The 26651-nt window shown below is 41.5% G+C and overlaps 2 protein-coding genes across 3 annotated transcripts; both read right to left on the minus strand.

Annotated features, from left to right (window-relative positions):
• Positions 1-9664: 9664 nt before the first annotated feature.
• rps24 (ribosomal protein S24) lies at positions 9665-13269 on the minus strand. 2 transcript variants are annotated; one of them, XM_056436116.1, is made up of 6 exons: positions 13237-13269; positions 12422-12487; positions 12111-12320; positions 11261-11374; positions 10304-10324; positions 9665-9751 (listed from the first exon to the last, which is right to left on the minus strand). In XM_056436116.1, exons 1-5 carry the CDS (start codon positions 13237-13239, stop codon positions 10319-10321), a joined length of 399 nt encoding a protein of 132 aa, XP_056292091.1. In that variant the 5' UTR covers positions 13240-13269; the 3' UTR covers positions 9665-9751; positions 10304-10318. The 2 variants fall into 2 exon arrangements, with proteins under 2 accessions (XP_056292091.1, XP_056292092.1); XM_056436117.1 differs by lacking the exon at positions 10304-10324 and having other exon boundaries at positions 13237-13266.
• An 8936-nt stretch (positions 13270-22205) lies between these two features.
• On the minus strand, positions 22206-26651 carry eif4ebp2 (eukaryotic translation initiation factor 4E binding protein 2). Its single transcript, XM_056436172.1, has 3 exons — positions 26329-26651; positions 24591-24770; positions 22206-24278 (listed from the first exon to the last, which is right to left on the minus strand). The coding sequence occupies exons 1-3, from the start codon at positions 26459-26461 to the stop codon at positions 24247-24249; spliced, it is 345 nt and encodes a 114-aa protein (XP_056292147.1). The 5' UTR covers positions 26462-26651; the 3' UTR covers positions 22206-24246.

Here is a 26651-nt window from a genome sequence, read left to right on the forward strand (position 1 = left end):
TGGGAAATTATGTATTTAGGTCATAAAGTATTGGACAAAATTAGAATTGTACCTGACATTATATCCTGAGGGGAACATGAATGTCAAACCATGGCCATTCATGGAAGTATGTGTGTTGAGATTTCACATGAAACCTTAAATGTTTATCTCACAAACAAAAGTAGTCTGGGGATCAGCAAAGTCATTGGAGTCCATCACCATGAACATATGTGCAACGTTTCATGGCATTGAGATCAGTCTGGACCAAAGTGTTGCACTGAGCTGATGATGCCATCCCTAGAGCCGTGCTGCTATGTGGCTAAACACAGGAGAAGAAGCATTCAGAAGCCTTGCAATGAAATAAAATACATTTTAATTAGCAACAGTGGAAAAATTGCACACAAGAAGCCTAAAGAAAGGAATATGTATTAATATTCTATTCAGCTAAAAAAATCATAATGTCCACAAGTACTCGACTGACACCCACAGCGTTGACTAATGGCCTTCGTAGTCGACTAAGTGGGGGACACTTTGTCCTGATGGGGTCTCCAACACAGCCTCTGACAGAGGTAAGATCAGAGCCGATTGATTCTGAACACTGCTCAATGAGACAGCCGGCTGCTCGGTGCAGAAGATGCCACTCCAGAGCCAGTGTAAAGAAACTTGGCCTCAGCTCAGTTACACTGGCTGCTACAACCATCTCATGTCGGTGTACTGTAATGAAAAAGCAATACAGGGGATATCTATACGATTGGCTTTCTGCACGGATGCTTTCATCCATTTTATCTCTCAGATCAGCAATCGCCTTGAAGAAGAAAAGCAGCAGAAATAGGAGAGCCTTCCATCGCTGCATCATGCGCTACAGTCGAGCAGCCAGGGCTGCGGCCTTTGTGTGCTGTACAGTAAAGGTGGGAGGGAAAGTGGGGCACGGGGTCTTTAATGTGCGGGGTGGAATTATATATGCTTTTAATCATGCTTCCCCAGCCGGCAGTAGTTAAGGGTGAGAGTGATGGAGAGTCAACACAAAGCTAATTCCGCCCTTGTCACATCCGATTGTCTCTTACCTCACAAATGAGCAGCAGTAATCACACTCGCCTGATGGCCCATGCTCATGCACGTTTGCCGGGGTGATGTTTGATAGAAATCAATCTGTGATCATTTGGTGGATGGGAGCACTGGAGTGGTTTTCTGGAGATGGGATGTGCCCCGTGCAATGGGTCAGTCTCTTTAGGCTTACAAATCATCTTGTAAACAAGGTTTTTAAACATTATGACCTTTAATTGCACATTAGAAACATTTTGTATTTATTTTTTCAGTTTATCAGTGCTTATTATGATGCTTATAAGAATTATTTTACATTTATTTCAGTGTGAATTAAAACATAAAAATAAAAATAAAATGTTTTCAAGAACCATTTCCTCAAATAGTTCTTCAAATAACCTATAAAGGTGTATCAAAGAACCTTAGAAATGGTTCTTTAACGCACTTTTTTTTAATTCCACAAAGAACCTTTTAAACCAGGGTTCTTTAAATAACCATTTCCTTAAATAGTTCTTTAAAGAATCTATAAAGGTGTCTCAAAGAAACTTCAAGAAATGGTTCTTTAAATTTAAATGATAAGCTTATATTGTTAGTTAAATAAAGGTAAAACTATGACTACAATGCCACATGCAGAGGTGTAAACATGCTGTAACTGGAGTACTCAAAAGCTGTTTAGCAAATCAATTCAAATTCAGTTTCAATTCAGTTTCACAAATTACAAATTTGTCTCGGAGTGCTTTACAATCTGTACACATAGACATCCCTGTCCCAAAACCTCGCATCGGATCAGGAAAAACTCCCAAACAACCCTTCACGGGGGGAAAAAGGGAAGAAACCTTCAGGAGAGCAACAGAGGAGGATCCCTCTCCAAAATGGACAGGTGCAATAGATGTAATGTGTACAGAAGGAATCATTATACACCACACAAAAAACACAGTAACAACACAATCAATGAATATGACAGAGTGTATGAATAGTTGGTAGTAGGCATGGACCACGATCGAGACCTCCACGATTCATCAGGCAGATGGAGGTAGAGAGGAGGAGTGGGTGGAGTCTCAGCAGTGGGCGGAGTCTCAACAGGGCAATGGCATAGTTGGTAGTAGGCATATTCCACGATCCAGACCTCGATGATCAATCAGGCAGATGGGATCTATGACGTCTCATAGGGTCCGATGACCCTATGAGACGTCAAAAGGACTCCGGGGAGAAAGCAGAGTTAGTAATGTGCAATAGAGAGATGAAAATGCATCCATAAGGAGGGAGAAAAGAGGAGATAGGTGCTCAGTGTATCCTAAACGTCCCCCGGCAGCTATAAGCCTATAGCAGCATATCAAGGGGCTGGACCAGGGCAAACCTGATTCAGCCCTAACTATAAGCTCTGTCAAAGAGGTAGGTCTTAAGTCTACTCTTAAACGAGGTGACTGTGTCTGCCTCCCGGACTGAAGGTGGAAGCTGGTTCCATAAAGAGGAGCTTGATAACTTAAGGCTCTGGCTCCCATTCTACTTTTTAAGACTCTAGGAACTACAAGTAGTCCCGCATTTAGTGAGCGTAGCTCTCTAGTGGGGCAATATGGTACTACAAGCTCCTTAAGATATGATGGTGCATCACCAATCAAGGCTTTGTAGGTTAAGAGAAGAATTTTAAAAGTGATTCTTGATTTTACTGGGAGCCAGTGCAGAGCAGCTAGTGCAGGAGTGATGTGATCTCTTTTCTTAGTTTTAGTGAGAACACGAGCTGCAGCATTCTGGATCAACTGGAGGGACCTAAGAGATTTATTAGAGCAGCCTGATAATAAGGAGTTGCAGTAATCCAGTTTAGTAACGAACGCGTGAACCAATTTTTCTGCATCTTTTTGAGACAAGATGTGCCTGATTTTTGAAATGTTACGTAGATGAAAGAATGCAGAAGGGGAGGAGCCTTTTTTGTGACGGGGGCGGAGCCTGTTTTTTGTGACAGGGACGGAGCCTGTTTTTTGTGACGGGGGCGGAGCCTGTTTTTTTTGACAGGGGCGGAGCCTGTTTTCCGTTTCGAGGGCGGAGCCTGTTTTTTGTGACGGGGCGGAGCCTGTTTTTTTTTGACGGGGGCAAGGAAGGAAAGGAGGTAAGAAAAGGAGGAAAGGAAGGTAGGTAGGAAAGGATGGAAGGGCGAAAGGAAGCTAGACAAGGAGGGAAGGAAAGGAGGCAAGGAAGGTAGGGAAGGAGGCAAGGAAGGAAAGGAAGGTAGAAAAGGAATCAAGGCAATTAGGGAAGGAAGGACACCCTCATATCTTTGACTATTTAGAGTTTAGAGTTTAATCCAGAGGAGAACTAGCTTCAGAGTTTCTCAGGTCACATTTAAGCCACAAACTCAACAAACATATCGATGCATTCGGCTGAATCTTTCCTCTCTGTTGATTCTACTATGTTGGTGATTACCTCCGCATGCGGAAGGTTATGTTTTGATCGCCATGTATTTATTTATTTATTTATTTGTATGCGTGTTACTCGCATAACACAAAAAGTATTAAACCGAATCGCATGAAATTTGGTGGGTTGATTGGTTATTATCCGGGGACCATTTTTTTTATATTTCAGCTTCAAGCTTTCAGATGTTAGCATTCCAACGCATTTTCAGCAGGAAATGCATTTTCTAGTAATAATAAAAAGTATATTAAAGAAGACAAGAACAATAGTTGGACTGCTGAAACATTCCAACTAATTACAAGAACAATAGTTGGACTGCTGAAGTATTCCAACTAATAAAATATATTACATTGTAATAACTTAGACAAGTTTAAAGACAGGAGAGTAGACCCCAAACTTAAGGGGACATCAATTATTCTAACTATGACCAGATTGACTTTTTCTCATTCATTACATATAGTTTCATGCACTGTATGTGTATTAAAGGCCACTAACAACCCCATGAATTATGGATTTTTCCAGCGACAGAACATATTATGGGATCTGAAAAGCAATATGAGCAAATCTCCCTTTTTTTCTGGGAGATTACTCTCACTGTTGCCATTAATCAGAGCTCCTCTGCTGTTGATTGAAGAGGGAAATATAAACAGGAATACCAATGAGTGGCGGAATGTGCACAGGCTGAAAAATGGCAGAATAACTAGCCATACGGACAGCAAAGTACTTTATGCAGTCCAACACAACCTGGTCCCCTCCTTACAAGGAATTAAGTCCATTACAATTTGGCCAGGTTCTCCGATGACAAACAGAAACAATATCAAACTGCTGTGCGGCCACAAGAGACAATTTGGTTTAAGACTGCTATTGGAAAACCATGCACCACACTCATAACGTTACATTGGAAGCTGCATGTCGCAACGTTAAGTCCGTCACACAAATGTGTTTCATTGATTGAAGAAAACTGGACCAGGCTGGTGCTTGAGGGAGCATTTTGTTCACAAGTTAAATTGATAAATGTGTCCATTGATGCAGTTACTGCCCCTATATGATAAGGATAAGTTCGTAACCATTTGGGTTTGTGGGATGTCATTTCGCTTCTCATCATCTCTTTTTTTCTTTTCATCACTGCTGGATTCACATGTAGTCTTTGCAAAAAACTGTGATTGACATTTAAAGCGTGGGACCAAGATATTAATAAGAAATGTTGGATATTTTGGAAAAGGCCCTTGTTTTCTTTCTTGCTGAGTGAGATGAGAAAAGTGGGCACTCACATTTGAATGATGAAGCTACAGCCAGCGCCATAATTATATTAGTGCTTAGCACAAAGACGGAAACAAGAAATAATCTGGCACATAGACTCCCGTAAAAAAAACAAATCGCTTTCTTTAGACTCTTTTTGGAGATATAGTATTTTAATAAGTGACTTTGATAAATTTAAGGCTACAAACCAGCATGCTGTTTAGCCGACTGCAAAGACTTAAGCTGTAAAAACGTTGTTTAAAAAGCTATCCTGATACAATTGAAAGGCACAAACATCCATCTACCAGCATCTAACGCTCATAATATTCATGATATATCTTATTTGTTTAATAATCAGCACAAAAGCCAAGGTGTGAAAACCACACAGTGGGCGGAGCCATACGACTCCAGTCTTTGTGCTAAGCTAACTGGTTGTTGGTGAGAGTGGTGTCAATCTACTCACCTCACTCTCAGAAAGAAGGGGAATAAGAAGCCAATGATTACCAAAACACACATATATCTGTGTGCTATTACAACTGGGGGCCGGTTGGGCTGCGTTATACAGCATTTGGTATAATTCAATTTAATCTTCAAGTTGATGGATGGGCTATGATGAATCTCTTGGAAAAAGATGTGCATATAACGACATTTTTGCACAAAGATAATATTCCTTTCTCTAAAACTCAAGGACACATACGTGCAAATATGATTCCTCAATGACACACACACACACCTCCCAGTCTGGAGAGTACAGCATGGCTATCACACAAAGCATTCCATCATACTGTCACTCACATCTGCTGCCCTTTCTCATTACCCCCCCCCCCCCTCACAATTCTCCCTCCTTTCTTTACCTCCCCTTCAGCCAAGCCTCCGATGTCTCTCCTCCTTTGCAACCATCCACACTATTCTCCCCTTTCTTCGTGCTATTCTTCTGCCCTTCCATGCCAACAAAAGTGAACAGAATTCCTCAGGACAGATGCGTGTGGAGGCAGGAGGGCCGACACGCTTTTACACCACGTCTCATGTCCTCAGAGCCTCAGACGGCATGTTGGCAGTCTGAAAAAAAGGCCACAGAGTAGTTTCAATACACCTCAGATGATTGAAAGCGAGAAGGGATTTTTTCCATGTGCACACCGGTTTATGGTGCCATAATTAGACGGCAGTTTTTTTTTTTTTTTTTTACCTCTCCCTGAACCTTTGAGAATGGATGGATGGAAAACACCATTATTGCATTTCAGCGGATATACAGTATGTCCATGGGAGTTATGTCTGTTTGGGCTGATGTAGTTTGCTGCAGTCTCTGCCATCATCCCCCCCCTCACCCCCACCCGCTTCCAGAGAGGGATAAATGACAAAACCACGTCTTCTCTGCTGATGCAAAGAGGATAATTAGGATTCACGAAACACAGTTTGTCCTCAAAAGCAAATCACTTCCCTGTTGCTCAGGGGCGACCGAGGCACAGATCATTTTATATATCAGCACCTAGCAACTGGCAGATGGAGTGAACTTAGTGCAGGCTGCCAAAGCTGATAGGACACTGCAGGACTGCAAAATGAGCTGTGATGATTCCCCTGCTGAGGCCAACAAGAGAGACATACCTCATTAAGATGCATAGCTTCCTCGAATGCCCAGCCGCACTTTACACAACCGAGTTGGCCCTTGTGAAAATGCTCACAATGCCATTGAAAACAGAGTCTGGAGCTGACGGTTGAGAAACAAACACCAGCCAGCTCGGTAATTATAAACTTGCGTCGAGTGGTAGAACATCAAATACGAAATAAATGTAAGCTGAATCGCTATGTAATATCCAGTTTAGATCCACAATGCTGCACATTAAGGAACTGGTAAATAATCAAACACAAGACATGGAAAGCGGCGAGAGCTTGAGCATTGCCTTGACATCTATTGCAGCCATTGATATCCGCATGGATGTGGAAATTCTGTCCATTTCCCCCTTATACTGCCACAACTCACCTCTCTGCATGGAGAGAGACAGGTCATTAAAACTGCACCTGTTGCGAGGGTGTAAGCATGTTGCTCACCATCTATCATAAAGCTGACAGCAAAAACACGATTGGACAAGCAGGCGGAGAAATATTCTCATTACAAAACTGCGTCCTGCCCGTTTGGAAATCGGATGTGAATGTGGTCCTTTGTCTTATTATATTTGGCATGGGGGGTCCCGGGACGCCCTCGGCACGGCCTCCTGATGCATCACATGCGCTGCGCCTCAACACAATACATCATCGCCTGACCAATTATCTCTGATCTCCATATTCAAACCTTTAGCTTATCGACCAGCACATCACTAACCAATATTTATTTATATATATATATATAGAGTAAATAAATATATTTTTTATTTTAATTTATTCATTTCTTCGAGATATACTCTCTTAACAAAATCCTGTTAATTCCATTAGCCTCCTCCCAGAGGATGTCATCCTCCTTTCCTGTATTAATAAAAAACACAGGAAAGAAAGGGATTTTCACTCACCCAACAACAGAAAGCAAAGAGGAGGAGGTGTAGATATCAGAGGAACAGTAGCAAGGAGAATGAGTGAGACACACACTGCAGGGACAGAAGAAGAAGAGAGAGAGAGACAAAGACAGAGAGGAGGCAGAGACTCCTGGGACGGGCTGACAGGGCTGTGGAGAGAGGAGCTTAATTTCCCAACACCATCTGCTACCCTGGGTTGAAAGCTCCACTTATGTCGAACCTCCCACAACCAAACACCAGCAGAGCTCTGCAGAGCAGTGGGAGGCCCCACTGTCTTTCCCTTGTCGGTCCCCTGCACATCATTCCTCCTCCACACCTATGCAGCCCACACACTCTCAGCCTCCAGTGGCACCAACACACACGTTAGCTGAGATAAATGAATCTGCCGGCTACTATCTGGGTCAGAGAGGGTTTTAAGATTCGGTACAGGTAGAAATAAAGCATAATTACCTGGGCGCCAACACGGTAGAAGCCCTTGTGCTCTCCAGGAAGATGGATTTTCCTTTAATATATTCACCTTCATGCCAGGTCACTCTCCACTTAATCAATGGGGTCCTGATACAGTAGCTCCTGTTTCTATTGTGTTGGGAGTCAAAATGATCTTGATAAACTGTCAGTGTTTAATTTTAGCCGGCTGGCATCGATTGAAGCAAAGCCAACAGAGAATGCTGGGTATATATATATATATATATATATATACTTTATTCTTTCTACTGGGGAAGAAGGGCCAACAACTTAAAATGTGTCACTGGAAGTGCCTCCAAGCTTCTATTCTTCCCTTGTTCCCTTGTAATGTCGGCACTGAGGACTCTGGTGGTGACGGGTCTGGCCTACATTTAAGCCTTAGCAGAGGCTTTAAAATATGTCAAATTGCAGGCAAGACAATTATACAAAGCTTAAGTGCAGTCCCAATTAATAATAATGAGTGTTACCTGCAAGAAAGTGATGGTCATAAATAATCTGAGATTTTTTGTGTATGTTCGATGTACTCCTCAGCTTCTTATAGAAAGTAAACTTTTCTTCCAGTCTGAAACCAAAAGGTCTCAGGACAGTCCTGGCTACATTTCTGCATCCACAACATGAAGAAATACTGATATCCATAAAAGAACAGGAGACAGGTGTGTGTGTGTGTGTGTATACCCTGAGGACAGACCCTTGCCTGGCATTTTAATCATTTCTTTTATACGCTCACTGGGTATTTCTATGCAAATTATTTGAAAAGGTCACACTGCAGAAAGATATCTATTCCGATCCAAACGGTTGTTATAAACAGAAAATGGTTAACGTCCACGGACTAGCTTATCTGAGCATTAGTCAGACGGGGGTTTGCCTCTAGGAGGAACTACCGATTAATATTTGATCAAACGGGCAAATACTTTTAGTAACCGCTTCTGTCTATCCAACTCGTAATGCATTTATCAGTGAAGGGAGTCCTCGTGTGGTTATTTGGGTTACTACAGCGATGGCTGTCAACCCATTGAACACATCACTGCAACACCAATACTTTCAGATTACATGTTACTGGTGGTGATGGGACACAGGCTAACAAAATCAAATCTTACAATTTAATGAAAAGTGAAATACAAAAGACAGAAATAACTAACAAAAAGGAGTCAAAAATAAATTGCAAGCACTTAATAAAGCCCGAGTCATTTATAATTTATGTTAAACCCAGTTCAAATGTCCATAAATAAATGAGAACAAGATCAGTTGTTTGACGAGTGTGTAGTAATGAGCGCACACAGCCACTGGACGTCACCATCACCAAATTCAAGTACAGGACTGTCTCAGAAAATTAGAATATTGTGATGAAGTTCTTTATTTTCTGTAATGCAATTAAAGAAACAAAAATGTCATGCATTCTGGATTCATTACAAATCAACTGAAATATTGCAAGCCTTTTATTCTTTTAATATTGCTGATTATGGCTTACAAAGAAAACTCAAATATCCTATCTCTAAATATTAGAATATCATGAAAAGTATACTAGTAGGGTATTAAACAAATCACTTGAATTGTCTAATTAACTCGAAACACCTGCAAGGGTTTCCTGAGCCTTGACAAACACTCAGCTGTTATAAATCTTTTTTTTAACTTGGTCTGAGGAAATATTAAAATTTTATGAGATAGGATTTTAGAGTTTTCTTAAGCTGTAAGCCATAATCAGCAATATTAAAAGAATAAAAGGCTTGCAATATTTCAGTTGATTTGTAATGAATCCAGAATGCATGACATTTTGTTTTGCATTACAGAAAATAAAGAACTTTATCACAATATTCTAATTTTCTGAGACAGTCCTGTATTTCAGTCAAATATGAAACCGAAACAGAATTACACATATCTTGGACTTCATGTACAAACAACCCGAGTCACGAATGCTGTCTGGTGTAAACAGCAATTCAGACTTTCACAGCTACCTCCTTAAAAAGATGTAAGATATACACAAAAAGTCAGACTTCAAAATGTATGCATGTTCAAATGAATAAAATCAAAGATAGAGATTTTTTCTTTCCAAAGTTTATTTGATGACAATATACAAGAACATCCTGAGCACGGCGACCCTCCCTGGTTGTCCGGACTCACTGTGGAGACAGAACAGCAACATTAATAGATGGCAAATAAAATTACTCAAACTAAAAATAAACTTCCTTGACAGTGTGAGTAACATAAAGTTAAAGGGTACAAACTGGGCAAACAAGTGTGAATTATTTTATGGCACAACAAATTGTTTTAACCCCGTCATAGTTTGAAGCTTTGTAATAAGTTATAAATGAAGTATGAATTCACACATTGGCAGTTCAACAGATCCACTCGACACACTGAAAAACTAAGATCCACATGCTCCACTCAAGTTCTGCCTCTATTAACCACAACTAAAGCACTTGAGTCTGTTTAAATGTAAGGCAGTGTGCAAAGCCGAATGGGTACGCTATAATCTACTGGCACAAAGGGCTCGGGTAGAGGGGAAAAACCTATTAGCAGAGACTTTGAAACAACATGAGAGAAAGAGGGGGGGGAGGCACTGAAGGCAAATGGCAAGGGTAGTAACTGGTACATCATGCATGGCACAACTACAGTCGTTCAGCTTTTGATGTGCAACACAATGGCACACCATGCGTGTTCAGATTCTATACCTGCACACTGACACTTCACTTCTGCAAAAGAAATCCATGGGAAGCAAAATCAAGGGAAAATGAAATAAAATAATGTTAACATGATGAAAATAAAAACGTGGAATAGAAAAGATCTCTGAAATGGATTTGTTGCAGCTGTACTTAATGAGTCAGATAGAACAAGGCAAATTATAATGATAGATGTCGCTGGACAGTGTCCCTATTCAACAAGCCAGTTTGTGCTGTAGACATTACAGATGCAGTCGCTCACAGCCCAGCTGTGTTGCAAGTCAGAGATCTTTTCTAGGTGACTTTAGGCAAGAGACGAGTGCCATCGAGGGTACAGGAGTCTGTAACATAAACTACATCAGGAGTTTCTACAGACACTGTTTTAAGTTATTTTCTCCTTTGGCTGTGGGGTCGTTAGCTTTCCAAAACACGGTCTAGAACACCATTAGTTTTCAGGTAAAGCTAGTAATTATTAGCATTACTAAAAGGATAAGCCAGGTAATTATTAACAAGTGGGTCAAATAATTGTATATCTGATGCATCACGTACATCCAGGGGGGGAAATAAGCATTATGGGTTTGAATCTCAGATGGGTACCAGGTGAGGATGTAAAGGGAGGATATGGTTGGTATTTATCACGAATGGATTCTTTGCATACTGCAATTTATTTATTTTTGCACAACTGTTACCTTCTATAGATCCCAAAGAAAATTTGACAGGATTGGAAAGATGGAAAAGGAAATTTAAACGGCAAACTTGGTGAGAAAGAAATATCAGAAATGGTTACAAATATTTGCAAAGAAAGTAAAAAAATTAATCCAGTGCCTTGAAAGTAATTATTGTTTTTTTCTTCAATAGGGTTAGGGTTAAAATATTTTCACTGTTCATTAATTTTGTTAACAGAGCCAATAGGAGACTACACATGTTTAGTGACTGTTCTTTAGTAAGAAAGTAAAAGGAACACAATACCTTTTTGCCAGCAGCGCCGACACTGGCCTTCTTGGTGCCTCGTACTTTCTTCATTCTGTTCTTGCGTTCCTTGCGCTGTTTCCTTGAAGTCTTCTTTTTCTCATAGAGACCATGCTGAGGAACACAAATTAACATGCATTTAATTTTACTTGATACTCAATTAAGCATACGCTACTGATGTGTAGCATACCATCACAATGATCACATTTATGAAAAAACAAACAAATTGTTGTCATCATACATGCATGAAATTTGACCTCTGCATCATATATTTTTTGGAGCAGGTGCCTGCTGTTTAGTGTCCGGGGAGAAACTTGGGGTTAATTGTCTCACTTGGGGGCACTGCCCGGGGATCGCACCACCAACATCGTGATTAAAAGAACGACTTGCCAAACGCCGAGCCACAGTCACACTTAGTATTACCAACCCAGAAGATTATATTGATGGCATACATCAGACCTCTACATTGGGCCTTGCATGATTTAACTAAACTCAAACTTTGAAAATGCATACAGAAGATTATCTGCTGCCATTAATGTGCGATATTAATTGTGGATAATCAACATTGGATTTTCATACCATCAGGAGCTGATCTGCAAAGTATTGAACATGATGTACATGCACAACTGTGTATATTCAGTGAGTGAGCGTTCTGAGGAGAGTTAAGAGCCTCAGCAATACAAGAAAAGGCTGTCCAGTAAAACAATATTTTGCTATGAAACTGCCTTTAAGATGCAGATTACAAGCCAATTCAGGTGCTTGTCGTTGAAGAATGTCTCAGAAAAGTTGAAACGGCGATGCCTTTTGCAGGCATACAATCCATTAAAAGACGTAAAGCGACAAGACTCACTCTGGCCAGTCTGTGCTTTGGCTCGTTCTTCTTTGCGTAGTCTAGAGAGTCGTACACCATCGCAAAACCTGTCGTCTTGCCACCGCCAAACTGAGTCCTGAAGCCAAATACGAACACAACATCAGGGGTGGTCTTGTACATCTTGGCGAGTTTCTCCCTGATTTCAGTCTTGGGGACTGTGGCCTTGCCGGGATGCAGGACATCGACGACCTACAGAGAGGACGGGCAGTGAATACATGACCGCATCACAGAAAACTTGTCTCACGGTTGCATCAGCACAATTAACATTGGATGGGTGATAAAACACTTACCATTTGCTTCCTCTGAAGCAGCCGGTTAGTCATGAACTTTCGGGTCCTGACTGTCACTGTGTCATTCTGAAGGAGGGAGGAAGTAGAAGATGATGCACACGAATGGACAGTATTTCAACTCGAAGTTAATTACCAACCTGAAACTACTAATCAACACACACATTCCAAATAGATCCAGCATTTAACTGCAAATTCCCTCAACAAGTATCAACAGTACATGCTGGCACGTTATATTCTAGCTTCTCACGTTGACGAACTGGCGAGAATAACCTGCTAACAAGACACGGACAAGCTTCCACGGCCTCAATGCAGCCCGATATATAAACACAACCACGTGCCAGTCGCGATAGCTGAGCGATACTCCAGGAGATTGATTTCCCTGTTCGTCTAACATGAGGGCCCAGGCATGGCTAACAGGGGAGTGTATGCTAACGGTAGTCGCTGGGAGCTCGGACTTCACGTCTCTTTATTGACAACTAATACACGTCTAAATACTCCAGTGCGACCTTTGAGCATCCGTGTAGTTTAACGAGACTTCCCGGGGAATAATATATAATGACCACATATGAAGGAAAGCATATAACCCCCCTCAAAGGAAGTCAATAGTGTGTATATAGCGTCCTGACAAACATACACTGGGTTAGCATTTGGATGGTGTCGCTGAATTTCCTGAGCTCGCGTCAAACATCGTCAATATCGACACTAAACGACAGCGCGAGGTTAAACCATCACGTATAGGGAATGAATTGTGTTTTGATGGACGGATGGACTCGATGATCATCGGATTTTACTTTATATTTTACCACCAGACTCACCATCTTGACGCCGGGCTCGCTCAGGGACGTAGAAAAGGAGGAAGGACCAGTAGGCAACCGGATTAATGCCTGCACGAAATTGAGTGGGCAGTTACTTGTTGTGCCTGATGTAAAAACGTTATTATAATCTAACAACTCGGCGGAGTTACATTTATTGTTTAACTCGGCGGAGTTACATTTATTGTTTTTCTTTAAGCCAATATAATATGGATTTATTAAAGTATAGAGTATTAATAATGCATTACCAGAGCTGCCAACTTTTCAAAAAGCCTTGGAGTGAGATTTTGTCGGGGGTGACCAAAATTTTGCCGCGCACGCAGCCACACACGTTGGTGGCTCAAATATCAGGAAATTTGAATTAATGTGGCGTTGTACCCATGGTGTACCCATGTTGGACCCATGGTGTACCCATGTTGGACCCATGTTGGACCCATGTTGTAGGCCCCTACCCATGTTGTACCCTGCATTCTGGCCTCGCAAAGGTCTTTTACGAGGCATCTTTGCTACCTTAAAGAATTTTAATGTTTTTTAATAACTCTACTCTCATTTACAAAAACATGCCTAATTCTATTGCACAAATGTCCTGTCTTTATGTTAAATTCTTTATAATACATCTTACTTGTTCAAAGTGCTGTTTGGAAATTTTTTGAGAGGGTCCTTTTCCTAGGCCTGCAAATAAAGTGATACATGCTATGTGGGCAGCCTTAACAAACAATGCTCTGATGTTTTGAGCATGCAGTATACCAAGAGGTTAACACGGTGCTCTCCTGCTGCTTGTTATGACAGCTGAGTTTACATCACCACACAAAATCACACGCACAAACACAACACATTATTTCAAGATTTAAAGTTTAAGAGAGTGAGAACTTAATTGAACCACATGTCATTAACAGGGCTCTTAAGTTTTGAAGACAGGCAAGAGTGACATATCTATCCAGGATGCTTTATTTTCATTGATTGCTGGATGAAATCTTACCCAGATACAACAGATACGTTGTTTTTCTGATTGGCTGTTGTGGAGCCCATTTCTTCTTTTTGATTGGCTGATAAGTGGCACCTCACAGCAGAACTCCAGGGGAGCGCTTGATTCCTCCACGGTGAGGGCAGCGCGGCCAGCTCATGTTTGCGTGCTGCGGTACATTAAAACATTAAATAGCCGAGAGTTTTTTCAGCGTGAGAAATACGATGTGTGGCGGGAGTGCGTGACGTAAGACCGAAATGCGTGACTGTCACGCTCAATGCGTGACACTTGAGAGCCCTGCATTAACATACCGTAGTCTCTGCTCGTTGTGTCTTGTTTGAAAATCTTCTTCTGTTGCTGACTTCGGGACTCTTTGGGGTAAATAGGATGTCTATGCAGCGAATAGGTTTATAGATGCGCTCCTTAGCGCCATCTATCGTCGCGGAGTTTGAAAAGAAACCAACGCGCCTCGGCTCAAAATCAGAATTTCTTTTGCCGTGAGAAATTGGTTGTGTGAAGTGAGAGCGTGTGAAAACATGCAAAAGCGTGTGTCACACGGCGAAACCGTGAGAGTTGGTAGCTCTGGCATTACAAATAATTAACCCGTAGCGTTCGCCTGAGGGTTTTTTCCGCCACCAAAATATTACTTTTTATTTTTGCGATCATGCCGACAGATCAATAGAAAACACAAGAACTTTGAATTAAGAACACTAGCTGGGCCGTTTAGATGGACACATTGTAAAACGGTAAAAGTACTGTGAATAAACTGACATGTAGGAAACCGTCCCCTGCGGTTCCTCTTTAGTCCACTGGACGTCAGTAATGCACGTCTGAATATTGAAGTTAGTGTCATTCAGTGTAGAAGACGAGGCAAGATGTCAATAACCCCACAGTATTCATTATTAAGGTATCTACGTTATCACGAAAAGGTACAACACAATTGTGTCTTGGACGTATACATGTCCGGATGGACCTGTCATGACCAGGGCCAGAATTTGATGTTGGACCACCACTGACTCCCACCTCCCATCACCACCCTCTGTGCACTTTGTACCCTGTCGCCTTTATGTTTCCATGGAGTACAGTACATTGTCCAGAGCACAATATGCATGGCAGCGTTTCAATTCGCCACAACACCCAGAAACCAACTAGAAGTGTCCATTAACACCACTTGGCACCGTTTTCCACATTACAGTTTGTGTTATTTAATATTTGATATTTTTTATCTCACAAAAACTAAATGTTGGAATAGGAGCCCCTCTAGGAGACAGTTGCTATTCTACTGCAGTGGTGTACGTTAATTTTCATCACATTTCCAACACCAGCAGCTTACACGCAGTGATCCTGGGATGTTTTAAAGAAATATCTAACTTGCAACAATGTACTGTTTGACCGAATTGAGCATTATTTTAATAATTGTGTCTGTCTTACTCGTCAGTTTTGTAACATCTGATTTGTACAATCTTAACAACTTCAATATTCTTTAACTTGCACCTTTTTACACAGTGTGAACAGCTTACATGCTCGTCTGCCTGAGGAATGCATTGAAAGAACATCACGTGTCGTTCACTACTCCCCACACAGTTAGTTGTCTCAATAAAGTCCCACAAATAGAAAAAGGAATGGGTGCAATGTGTGTGAAGAGATTTTATTTTTAGTTTGGTAATGAGTCCTTGTGATGTGAAATTTCAGATGTGGAAAGAGGGCTCCGCTCGGTTGCACAGCATGAATCTGTGTTCCTGAGACAACATACTCAACGGTTTCTACTTCGAACACGTCTACCTGTCTCTTGGACCCCATCCCGACGAGGCTGCTTAAAGACGTTTTGCCTTTAATTGGCGGCTCTCTATTAGATATTATCAATGTGTCTCTGCTAACAGGCCACGTACCACATTCCTTCAAGGTGGCTGTTATTAAACCTCTCCTGAAGAAGCCCACTCTGGATCCAGAGGTGTTGGCTAACTACAGACCGATCTCTAACCTCCCCTTCCTCTCCAAGATCCTTGAGAAAGTGGTCGCAAATCAGTTGTGCGACTTTCTACATCATAATAGTTTATTTGAGAAATTTCAATCAGGATTTAGAAAACACCACAGCACCGAGGCGGCACTGGTGAAAATTACAAATGACCTCTTAATGGCAGCAGATAAAGGACTCCTCTCTGTCCTGGTCTTGTTAGACCTTAGTGCTGCATTCGACACCATTGACCATGACATCCTGTTACAGAGACTGGAGCAGTCGATTGGCATTTCAGGCACGGCACTAATTTGGTTTAAATCCTATTTATCAGATCGATCTCAGTTTGTATTTGTAACGATGACGCCTCGATAACCACCAACGTTAATCACGGAGTTCCACAAGGTTCTGTGCTTGGACCAATTTTATTTACCTTATACATGCTTCCTTTGGGCAATATTATCAGGAAACACTCCATAAACTTTCATTGTTATGCAGATGACACTCAACTATATTTATCGATAAAACCAGAGGAGAGCAACCAACTCTGTAAAATTCAAGCATGTCTTAAAGACATAAAACATGGATGACCTGCAACTTCTTGATGTTAAACTCAGACAAAACCGAAGTAATTTTAATCGGCCCTGAGCACCTCAGAGATCAATTATCTGGTGATGTGGATTCTGTAGACGGCATTGCCCTGGCATCCAACACCACTGTAAAGAATCTTGGCGTTATCTTTGATCGGGACTTGTCCTTTAACTCCCACGTAAAGCAAATCTCAAGGACTGCATTCTTTCATCTACGTAATATTTCAAAATCAGGCACATCTTGTCTCAAAAGATGCAGAAAAATTGATTCACGTTCGTTACTTGAGACTGGATTACTGCAACTCCTTATTAGCAGGCTGCTCTAATAAATCTCTTAGGTCCCTCCAGTTGACCAGAATGCTGCAGCTCGTGTTCTCACTAAAACTAAGACAAGAGATCACATCACTCCTGCACTAGCTGCTCTGCACTGGCTCCCAGTAAAATCAAGAATCACTTTTAAAATTCTTCTCTTAACCTACAAAGCCTTGATTGGTGATGCTCCATCATATCTTAAGGAGCTTGTCGTACCATATTGCCCCACTAGAGCTACGCTCACTAAATGCGGGACTACTTGTAGTTCCTAGAGTCTTAAAAAGTAGAATGGGAGCCAGAGCCTTTAGTTATCAAGCTCCTCTTTTATGGAACCAGCTTCCAATTTCAGTCCGGGAGGCAGACACAGTCACCTCGTTTAAGAGTAGACTTAAGACCTTCCTCTTTGACAGAGCTTATAGTTAGGGCTGAATCAGGTTTGCCCTGGTCCAGCCCCTTGATATGCTGCTATAGGCTTATAGCTGCCGGGGGACGTTTTAGGATGCACTGAGTACCTATCTCCTCTTTTTTCTCTCCTTAAGGATGAATTTTCATCTCTCAATTCAATTCAATTCAATTCAGTTTATTTGTATAGCCCAATTTCACAAATTACAAATTTGTCTCGGAGTGCTTTACAATCTGTACACATAGACATCCCTGCCCCAAAACCTCACATCGGACCAGGAAAAACTCCCAAATAACCCTTCAGGGGGAAAAAAAGGGAAGAAACCTGCAGGAGAGCAACAGAGGAGGATCCCTCTCCTAGGATGGACAGATGCAATAGATGTAATGTGTACAGAAGGACAGATTTAGAGTTAAAATACATTCAATGAATATGACAGAGTGTATGAATAGTTCATAGTAGGCATATTCCACGATGGAGACCTCCACGATCCATCAGGCAGATGGCGGTGGGGAGGAGGAGTGGGCGGAGTCTCAACAGGACAGTGGCGTAGTCATGAGCAGGAATTCCACGACCCAGACGATCCATCAGGCAGATAGATCTATGCCGTCTCATAGGGTCCGATGACCCCATGAGACGTAAAGTCAAAAGGACTTCCGGGAGAAAGCAGAGTTAGTAACGTGTGATTGAGAGATGAAAATTCATCCTTAAGGAGAGAAAAAGAGGAGATAGGTACTCAGTGCATCCTAAAACGTCCCCGGCAGCTATAAGCCTATAGCAGCATATCAAGGGGCTGGACCAGGGCAAACCTGATTCAGCCCTAACTATAAGCTCTGTCAAAGAGGAAGGTCTTAAGTCTACTCTAAACGAGGTGACTGTGTCTGCCTCCCGGACTGAAATTGGAAGCTGGTTCCATAAAAGAGGAGCTTGATAACCAAAGGCTCTGGCTCCCATTCTACTTTTTAAGACTCTAGGAACTACAAGTAGTCCCGCATTTAGTGAGCGTAGCTCTCTAGTGGGGCAATATGGTACGACAAGCTCCTTAAGATATGATGGAGCATCACCAATCAAGGCTTTGTAGGTTAAGAGAAGAATTTTAAAAGTGATTCTTGATTTTACTGGGAGCCAGTGCAGAGCAGCTAGTGCAGGAGTGATGTGATCTCTTTCTTAGTTTTAGTGAGAACACGAGCTGCAGCATTCTGGATCAACTGAGGGACCTAAGAGATTTATTAGAGCAGCCTGCTAATAAGGAGTTGCAGTAATCCAGTCTCAAGTAACAACGTGAACCAATTTTTCTGCATCTTTTGAGACAAGATGTGCCTGATTTTTGAAATATTACGTAGATGAAAGAATGCAGTCCTTGAGATTTGCTTTACGTGGGAGTTAAAGGACAAGTCCCGATCAAAGATAACGCCAAGATTCTTTACAGTGGTGTTGGATGCCAGGGCAATGCCGTCTACAGAATCCACATCACCAGATAATTGATCTCTGAGGTGCTCAGGGCCGATTAAAATTACTTCGGTTTTGTCTGAGTTTAACATCAAGAAGTTGCAGGTCATCCATGTTTTTATGTCTTTAAGACATGCTTGAATTTTACAGAGTTGGTTGCTCTCCTCTGGTTTTATCGATAAATATAGTTGAGTGTCATCTGCATAACAATGAAAGTTTATGGAGTGTTTCCTGATAATATTGCCCAAAGGAAGCATGTATAAGGTAAATAAAATTGGTCCAAGCACAGAACCTTGTGGAACTCCGTGATTAACGTTGGTGGTTATCGAGGCGTCATCGTTTACAAATACAAACTGAGATCGATCTGATAAATAGGATTTAAACCAAATTAGTGCCGTGCCTGAAATGCCAATCGACTGCTCCAGTCTCTGTAACAGGATGTCATGGTCAATGGTGTCGAATGCAGCACTAAGGTCTAACAAGACCAGGACAGAGAGGAGTCCTTTATCTGCTGCCATTAAGAGGTCATTTGTAATTTTCACCAGTGCCGTCTCGGTGCTGTGGTGTTTTCTAAATCCTGATTGAAATTTCTCAAATAAACTATTATGATGTAGAAAGTCGCACAACTGATTTGCGACCACTTTCTCAAGGATCTTGGAGAGGAAGGGAGGTTAGAGATCGGTCTGTAGTTAGCCAATACCTCTGGATCCAGAGTGGGCTTCTTCAGGAGAGGTTTAATAACAGCCACCTTGAAGGAGTGTGGTACGTGGCCTGTTAGCAGAGACACATTGATAATATCTAATAGAGAGCCGCCAATTAAAGGCAAAACGTCTTTAAGCAGCCTCGCGGGATGGGGTCCAAGAGACAGGTAGACGTGTTCAAGTAGAAACCGTTGAAAATAATTGGTCACGGTTGATAGGAGAAAATCCTCCAAATATACACCAGGGCATACAGCGGTTTCCAAGGCCATTCCACTTGAGGACAGATTGGCACTGGTTATGGGCAAGAGATTATTAATCTTGTCCCTAATAGTTAAAATCTTTTCATTAAAGAAGTTCATAAAGTCATTACCACTAAGGTTTATAGGAATGCTCGGCTCCACAGAGCTGTGACTCTCTGTCAGCCTGGCTACAGTGCTGAAGAGAAACCTGGGGTTGTTTTTTTTTTTCTATTATTGATGAGTAATAGGCTGCTCTGGCATTACGGAGGGCCTTCTTATATGTTTTAAGACTATCTCGCCAAACTAAGCGGGATTCTTCGAGATTAGTTGAACGCCATATGCGTTCAAGCTTTCGTGACATTTGCTTCAGTTTGCGGGTCTGAGGGTTATACCAGGGAGCAAACCTCCTCTTCCTCACTGTCTTCTTCTTCAGTGGGGCTATCGAGTCCAGTGTCATTCTCAGAGAGCCTATGGCACTGTCAACAAGATGATCAATCTGGGACGGACTAAAGTTAGACCAGGAGTCCTCTGTTATATTGAGACGTGGTATCGAATCAAATACAGAAGGAATCGCTTTAAATTTAGCTACAGCACTATCAGTTAGACATCTAGTGTAAAAACTTTTGACTAACGGAGTACACTCCGGTAGTATAAATTCAAAAGTTATGAGGTTGTGGTCTGACAGAAGAGGATTCTGTGGGAAGACGTTCAAATGCTCAATGTCAACGCCATAAGTAAGAACAAGATCAAGCGTGTGGCCAAAGCTGTGAGTGGGTTTCTGTACTCTCTGACAGAAGCCAATCGAGTCCAACAAGGAGATGAATGCAGCACTAAGGCAATCATTATCAACATCCACATGGATATTAAAATCTCCAACAATAATAACTTTATCGGTTTTAAGAACCAAACTTGATATAAATTCTGAGAATTCAGATATAAACTCTGAATATGGACCTGGTGGCGGTACAGAATCACAAATCGAATTGGCTGTAGTGTTTTCCAGGTTGGATGTGAAAGACTAAGAACAAGGCTTTCAAATGAGGTGTAGTGTAATTTTGGTTGAGGATTAATTAATAGGCTCGATTCAAAGATGGCTGCTACTCCACCTCCTCGACCGGTGCCTCGAGGAATGTGAGTATTAATATGACTTGGAGGAGTCGATTCATTCAGGCAGACATATTCTTCATGGCTCAGCCAGGTTTCAGTTAGGCAACATAAATCAATGTGATTATCTGATATTAAATCATTTAGTAACACAGCTTTAGATGACAGAGATCGAATATTTAGGAGACCACATTTAATAGACCTATTTTGTTGCACTGCTGAAATAATTGTGTTAACTTGTATAAGGTTATTGTGTACGACTCCTCTTCTGCTTACTTTTGATTTATTTAATTGAAGTGGCCGTGGGACAGACACAGTCTCTACTCTAGAGTCATGGGTGGGTAACTGCTCGAATGGAAGAGCAGAGAAGGGTGTTAAACTACAACTCTGCTCCCGGTTCCTGATCTGAACCCTGGGTTGTCATAGATTAAGTCCGGTGATCAACTTGGTCATATTCGCAGAAATGAGACGCGCTCCGTCCAACGTGGGATGAATGCCGTCTCTCCTCATCAGATCAGGTTTTCCCCAGAAAGTCTTCCAGTTGTCTACGTAGCCCACATTAATCACACGTTACTAACTCTGCTTTCTCCCCGGAAGTCCTTTTGACTTTACGTCTCATGGGGTCATCGGACCCTATGAGACGGCATAGATCCTATCTGCCTGATGGATCGTCTGGGTCGTGGAATTCCTGCTCATGACTACGCCACTGTCCTGTTGAGACTCCGCCCACTCCTCCTCCCCACCGCCATCTGCCTGATGGATCGTGGAGGTCTCCATCGTGGAATATGCCTACTATGAACTATTCATACACTCTGTCATATTCATTGAATGTATTTTAACTCTAAATCTGTCCTTCTGTACACATTACATCTATTGCATCTGTCCATCCTAGGAGAGGGATCCTCCTCTGTTGCTCTCCTGCAGGTTTCTTCCCTTTTTTTCCCCCCTGAAGGGTTATTTGGGAGTTTTTCCTGGTCCGATGTGAGGTTTTGGGGCAGGGATGTCTATGTGTACAGATTGTAAAGCACTCCGAGACAAATTTGTAATTTGTGAAATTGGGCTATACAAATAAACTGAAACTGAAACTGAAACTGAGAGATTTTATGGTACAATTATACAGAAGAGATTCCTGATCCGTGTTGAAACATAGTAAGAACATTGGCCCTTACTTACTCATGTTAAGTGATTCTATCCATGTTTTCGTCAGATAGCAAAAATAGCAAAAACCACACAAAACAGATAATTAAAACCACAACATCTTGTTTTGTTTTTTACGGAACTTTATTGATCTTGCAGCAACAGAGTTCACTGGCATTGGATTTTCATTTAAAATAAGGTTACTTAAAATAAGAGCAGAAAGTTACAGTAAGTTTTGTTTCAAATCTCCTTGAACACACAATGTTACGCCATCATTGTCAAACCAAACTGATTTGAAAATAATCAGCGGGAGGAGTTATGATGATGTTATACAAAGTTTTACCGCCAAAGTGTTCAATGCAAATTGGGTTCAAGCAACCCCTGAATGTATGTGTCACCAAACATGGCCAGAATGAATAAGAAAGCCAGACAGAAAACCTTTGATAGACATCCTTTCAGCCATTCAGTGGTCCCACTCGTATAGAGAAAAAACATTGTAATGTGAATTAATTTTGAGTAAAAATGGACACATCCTGGTGATGTATTTTTCAAGAAAAGAACTGCTCTTTGGACACTGTACAAATAACAGACATGACTATGACTGTGGTGTAACAAACACATTATTTGGACGAAGTGAGCATGTGGTAGTCTTTTAACCATCGCTATCTGAACTTCGGAATTCTCAAATTAAATGTGTGATGCCACACCAGACTTCAGAGCTGCTTGAGGAAGGAGAAAAAAAGATTTACAAAAAATAGAACTTTCTTGTTTTGCCAAATTGCCGGGAACAATGTTACCTGTTCAATGTTACAGTGAAAAAATAAACATCTTTTGGAAAGTACACATTGATAGGAACCTAATTTAAGTTACTGCATTTGATATGTGTAAGGCATGGACAGTCATGACATGTGTACAGAATAAGGTAGTGTCTGATGGGTTAAGGACACTGGGGACATATATGTACTGGAGATGATCAAGCCTGATGAAAACAATGTCTTCTGGTTCTTTGACACTTCATCCAAAGGCGTGACAGTGCTCATATACAAACAAATACCCTCAGTACTAAGAAACTAAAATGCATATAAGACATCTGTATTTTTTTCAAATTAAAAAACAAACAAACGTGTTTTTCATTCATAAATTACCATTGTGATATTATCCTTTTCCACATTAATCAAAAATCTGGTCTGGATATTCCAAAACACCTGACAGATGTTGCAGGGTAATACCTCCTTGCTTGATGATCAAATTGTGAACAAAAAGCTCCTGCCAACAAAACAGTGTCAGCAAAGCTGGAGGAAAAGTGTCTTGACAGAGGAATGTGCATATGAAATGTTGAGCAACGTCACATGAGTGATAGATCTGTTCTGAAAGTCTTTTCTAAAGGAACATCTTGTTTTAAATTGCAGGATAATGATAATAGCAAATGTGATGATTACAAAACAACACTGCCTAAAATAACTTTGTTTTAAAGTTTTGGAAACTTCGTTCACAGGCTTTGTGTTGGTAGGGGAAATGGAAGTCTTGGAATGGCATCTTCACCTAATTGCAAAATAAAAACCACAATAGCATCCCTTTGCATACCATCACTGGAAACTAAATAGACCAAACAATCGATAATAGATTGTGGAGCTTTTCAAGTTGTTCCAAAAACCAAAAAGACATACAAATAACGTAGATAACATGCTTACAATGTCTTCAAAATAAAACCAAAGACTGTGATGAATATCAAAGCTTTCGACTGATTTAAGGCCAGTAATCAAAATGACCACTTCCTCTCCCAATTAACTCAGAACCCTGTGAGTTTCATAGTGTGCTTAGTTAAAAATCAGGATTAACAGAAAACTGGAAGATGAGCACTTCAATCTGTGAATTGGACAAAGTGTCTGGGTACATAATATTCAGGCCGGCTCCTTCATTGTGTGCAGCGAGTGGTAACCAGGGAAATCAATACAAATAAACATAGTTTCCAGAGTTGGCCCCACTGCACATGTACGTATGATACACTGAATCCCCATGGGTTACACACATTACATCCAGCAGAGAGACAGAGAGCGAAAGAAGATGGCTGCCATGAGGGCTCACAACATTGGTTTCTACAAGCCAAGCCACTGGCACATGTGATGCCAGGTCATTTGCTTTTGCTGGTGCGGTTCCAGTCGGTTAGATGTCCATTTCAAACTGAGCGTCATCACCTTGAGAGCAAAAGAGAGACAACACGCTGTTGAGGCATGTCCGGAGTAGGGCTGTGCTGTTTGATTATTATTGTGGTTTGCCTTTAGTTTAGTTTAGTTCTAGATTAAGTCAGGATTGAAATATCTTTACATTCTGTTGATGATGATGTTGATTTTTTTTAAATATTGTAAATACAAATTCTGGGCACTTTTCAATCGCAGTACATCAACAGAGTGTGTGTTTGTCACATGTTTGAGATTAATAGACTGGTGACTCAACCAAACACTCCCTGTTACATAAGTTGGTCACTCGATCCACATTGTAACTCTTACCGGTTATGGGCTTGCCGTCATGGTTGTTGATGTGGTTGTTGGCTTCGTTCTTCTTGTTCTCTCTCAGGACATTTTGGCTGGTCACTCCGGGGATGACAGGCAGGTGAGCTGGGGGAGTCTGGGCAATGGGAGAATTACGCCTGTCCAGGAGGAACTTACGATCATAGATGATCCGGGTTCCTGCAACACACATACAAGTGTCAGTTACTCGTGGTCTGTTGGAGGGAGCATCTATTGTGGGTCCCATCAAATGAGCTGTGGGTTAAAACGCTGGCCTTCAACCAGAAGGCCCGCATTATAGCCATCTTGTCTAAAGCAGCTACCTTTCTTACAAATAGTCTTAGCTAAACACCTCTCCCAGTTTCCGTCTGTTCGCAGGCAGATGCAGGGCTTTGACAATATATTTTTTTTAAACACCACAAATATACCCCAAAAAAAGTAAATGTGAAAGACAAAGAAGATTGACCCGCCAGTGTGGCTGCACTTGTTCTAAGTCTGTGACTCCACTTCTCACGAGGTTCTGGGGCAAAAGGTAAACTCAAACTGTCAAACCGTCAGAGTTTATACACACACACACAACACACACGGTTCTAACACTGAAAGCAAGATAGCCTCCTTCATGGTTTGGATTTGAGTGACAAGTTGGCTCATGTTTTTTTCTTTTCTGCCAAACATCCCTCTATCATGTAATGTGGATGGTATTTGCTTTCTGAATAATGCATGTGGCATCACAGCACCCTTATTTATTTATCGTTCCCACATGAACCAGATCCACTGACCGTTTTCACAGCAGACAAAAGGAAAAGCACAGATGTAAATAATAATGTTGGTTTAGTTTCAGTACTTATTGAAATGCAATACAGCAACTCATTTTGATCAGCAACAACTGTGTTTGACTGGTGACCAAAGGCTTTTTAACTTATTGTTTTACTTCACACTGGAAACCACTGCTTTAGAAAAGACCCATAATAATGTTATCAAACAAAATGTTTATTTTAATTGAATCTGAAATGATTAGTCAGGTAATTAATTAATAGAAAATACATTGGCAAATATTTTAATAATTACTTAACAGTTTGAGAATTTATTTTGCTCGAGCTTCTAAATGCTCCTCTTATGTGAACATGTTATGGCTTTTCAAGGTTTTGTGTAATTGTAAACTTAATATACTTTGGAGTTGATGTTGTATAGTCAAAATAAGACGCTGGAAGAAGTTACACTTACGCATACAACACAAACCCATTGACAGAAATCCCCTATACTGTTGCTTCTGCAATGTCTGTGGATATATAAAGCATTTCAGCAGCACAGTGTTGAAATGTCACATGATCATGTTATATGTGGAATCCCTGCTTGATTTATAGCCCGTCCTTATCTGAAAGGGCCTTCTTTACACTGCAGTGAATCATACATGGAATAGGAGGCTGACATATACATAATGTGCTTTAAGCTGTCTGTTATCACGCTCCTGTTTGCCAAGGGTGTCAAACACAACCTTTCCCCCTTCTTAACTGCACAATACATTTTATATGGAATCTCTGCGCTGCCAACCAGCCAATCAGACAGCCGCGAGAAGAGCACGGGGGCGGGTCTCCTCTTTGTTTTTGTTTTGATCATGACGACACAGCAGCCGATGGGCCACGGTGACATCATTGAGGACACACGCCACTTCATGATTAATGCTCCTCCGTTCTGTTCCTGTAAATAAAACACACAGGCCGAGGGGGCGCCTTCTTACCTCCGGGAGTGGTAGAGAATAAAGTGCCTCCAGGGGTGGTGCAATAGTCATGAGGTAGCTGCGTTGTGTCGTTGATCAACACCGTCCTGGTCGGGATGGCCCTGCACTCGCTAAGCTGACGACTGGTCGACATTTTTTCCCAGCGCTAATAAGGTGGCAAATCCAGCAGCTGCAGAAAAAGTGCACTGTTTATTTCCCCTACGGACGGCACCCCGGGCCGTTTCCCACTCTCTGGTCTCCCTGGAATCTTTCCCGTCTTCTCCGCTCGTCCTCCCAGCCGTCAGCAGCGTCCTCTCCCTCAGCAAAGGCAGGAAGCACGACGA

Source organism: Pseudoliparis swirei, chromosome 17 (genome assembly GCF_029220125.1).
Source record: "Pseudoliparis swirei isolate HS2019 ecotype Mariana Trench chromosome 17, NWPU_hadal_v1, whole genome shotgun sequence".
Lineage (NCBI taxonomy): Eukaryota > Metazoa > Chordata > Actinopteri > Perciformes > Liparidae > Pseudoliparis > Pseudoliparis swirei.

Bases quoted from the DNA above. Each gene is read 5' to 3' on its own strand.
- rps24 (XM_056436116.1), bottom strand. The intron at 12,321-12,421 runs GTAAGTGTTTTA...TCCTCTCTGTAG, and splicing joins TGCTTCAGAGGAAGCAAATG to GTCGTCGATGTCCTGCATCC. The intron at 11,375-12,110 runs GTGAGTCTTGTC...TGTGTTCCTCAG, and splicing joins CAAAGCACAGACTGGCCAGA to CATGGTCTCTATGAGAAAAA.
- eif4ebp2 (XM_056436172.1), bottom strand. From the start codon at position 26,461: ATGTCGACCAGTCGTCAGCTTAGCGAGTGCAGGGCCATCCCGACCAGG. The intron at 24,771-26,328 runs GTAAGAAGGCGC...TGTGTGTTGCAG, and splicing joins ATTCTCTACCACTCCCGGAG to GAACCCGGATCATCTATGAT. The intron at 24,279-24,590 runs GTAAGAGTTACA...TTTGCTCTCAAG, and splicing joins TGACGGCAAGCCCATAACCG to GTGATGACGCTCAGTTTGAA.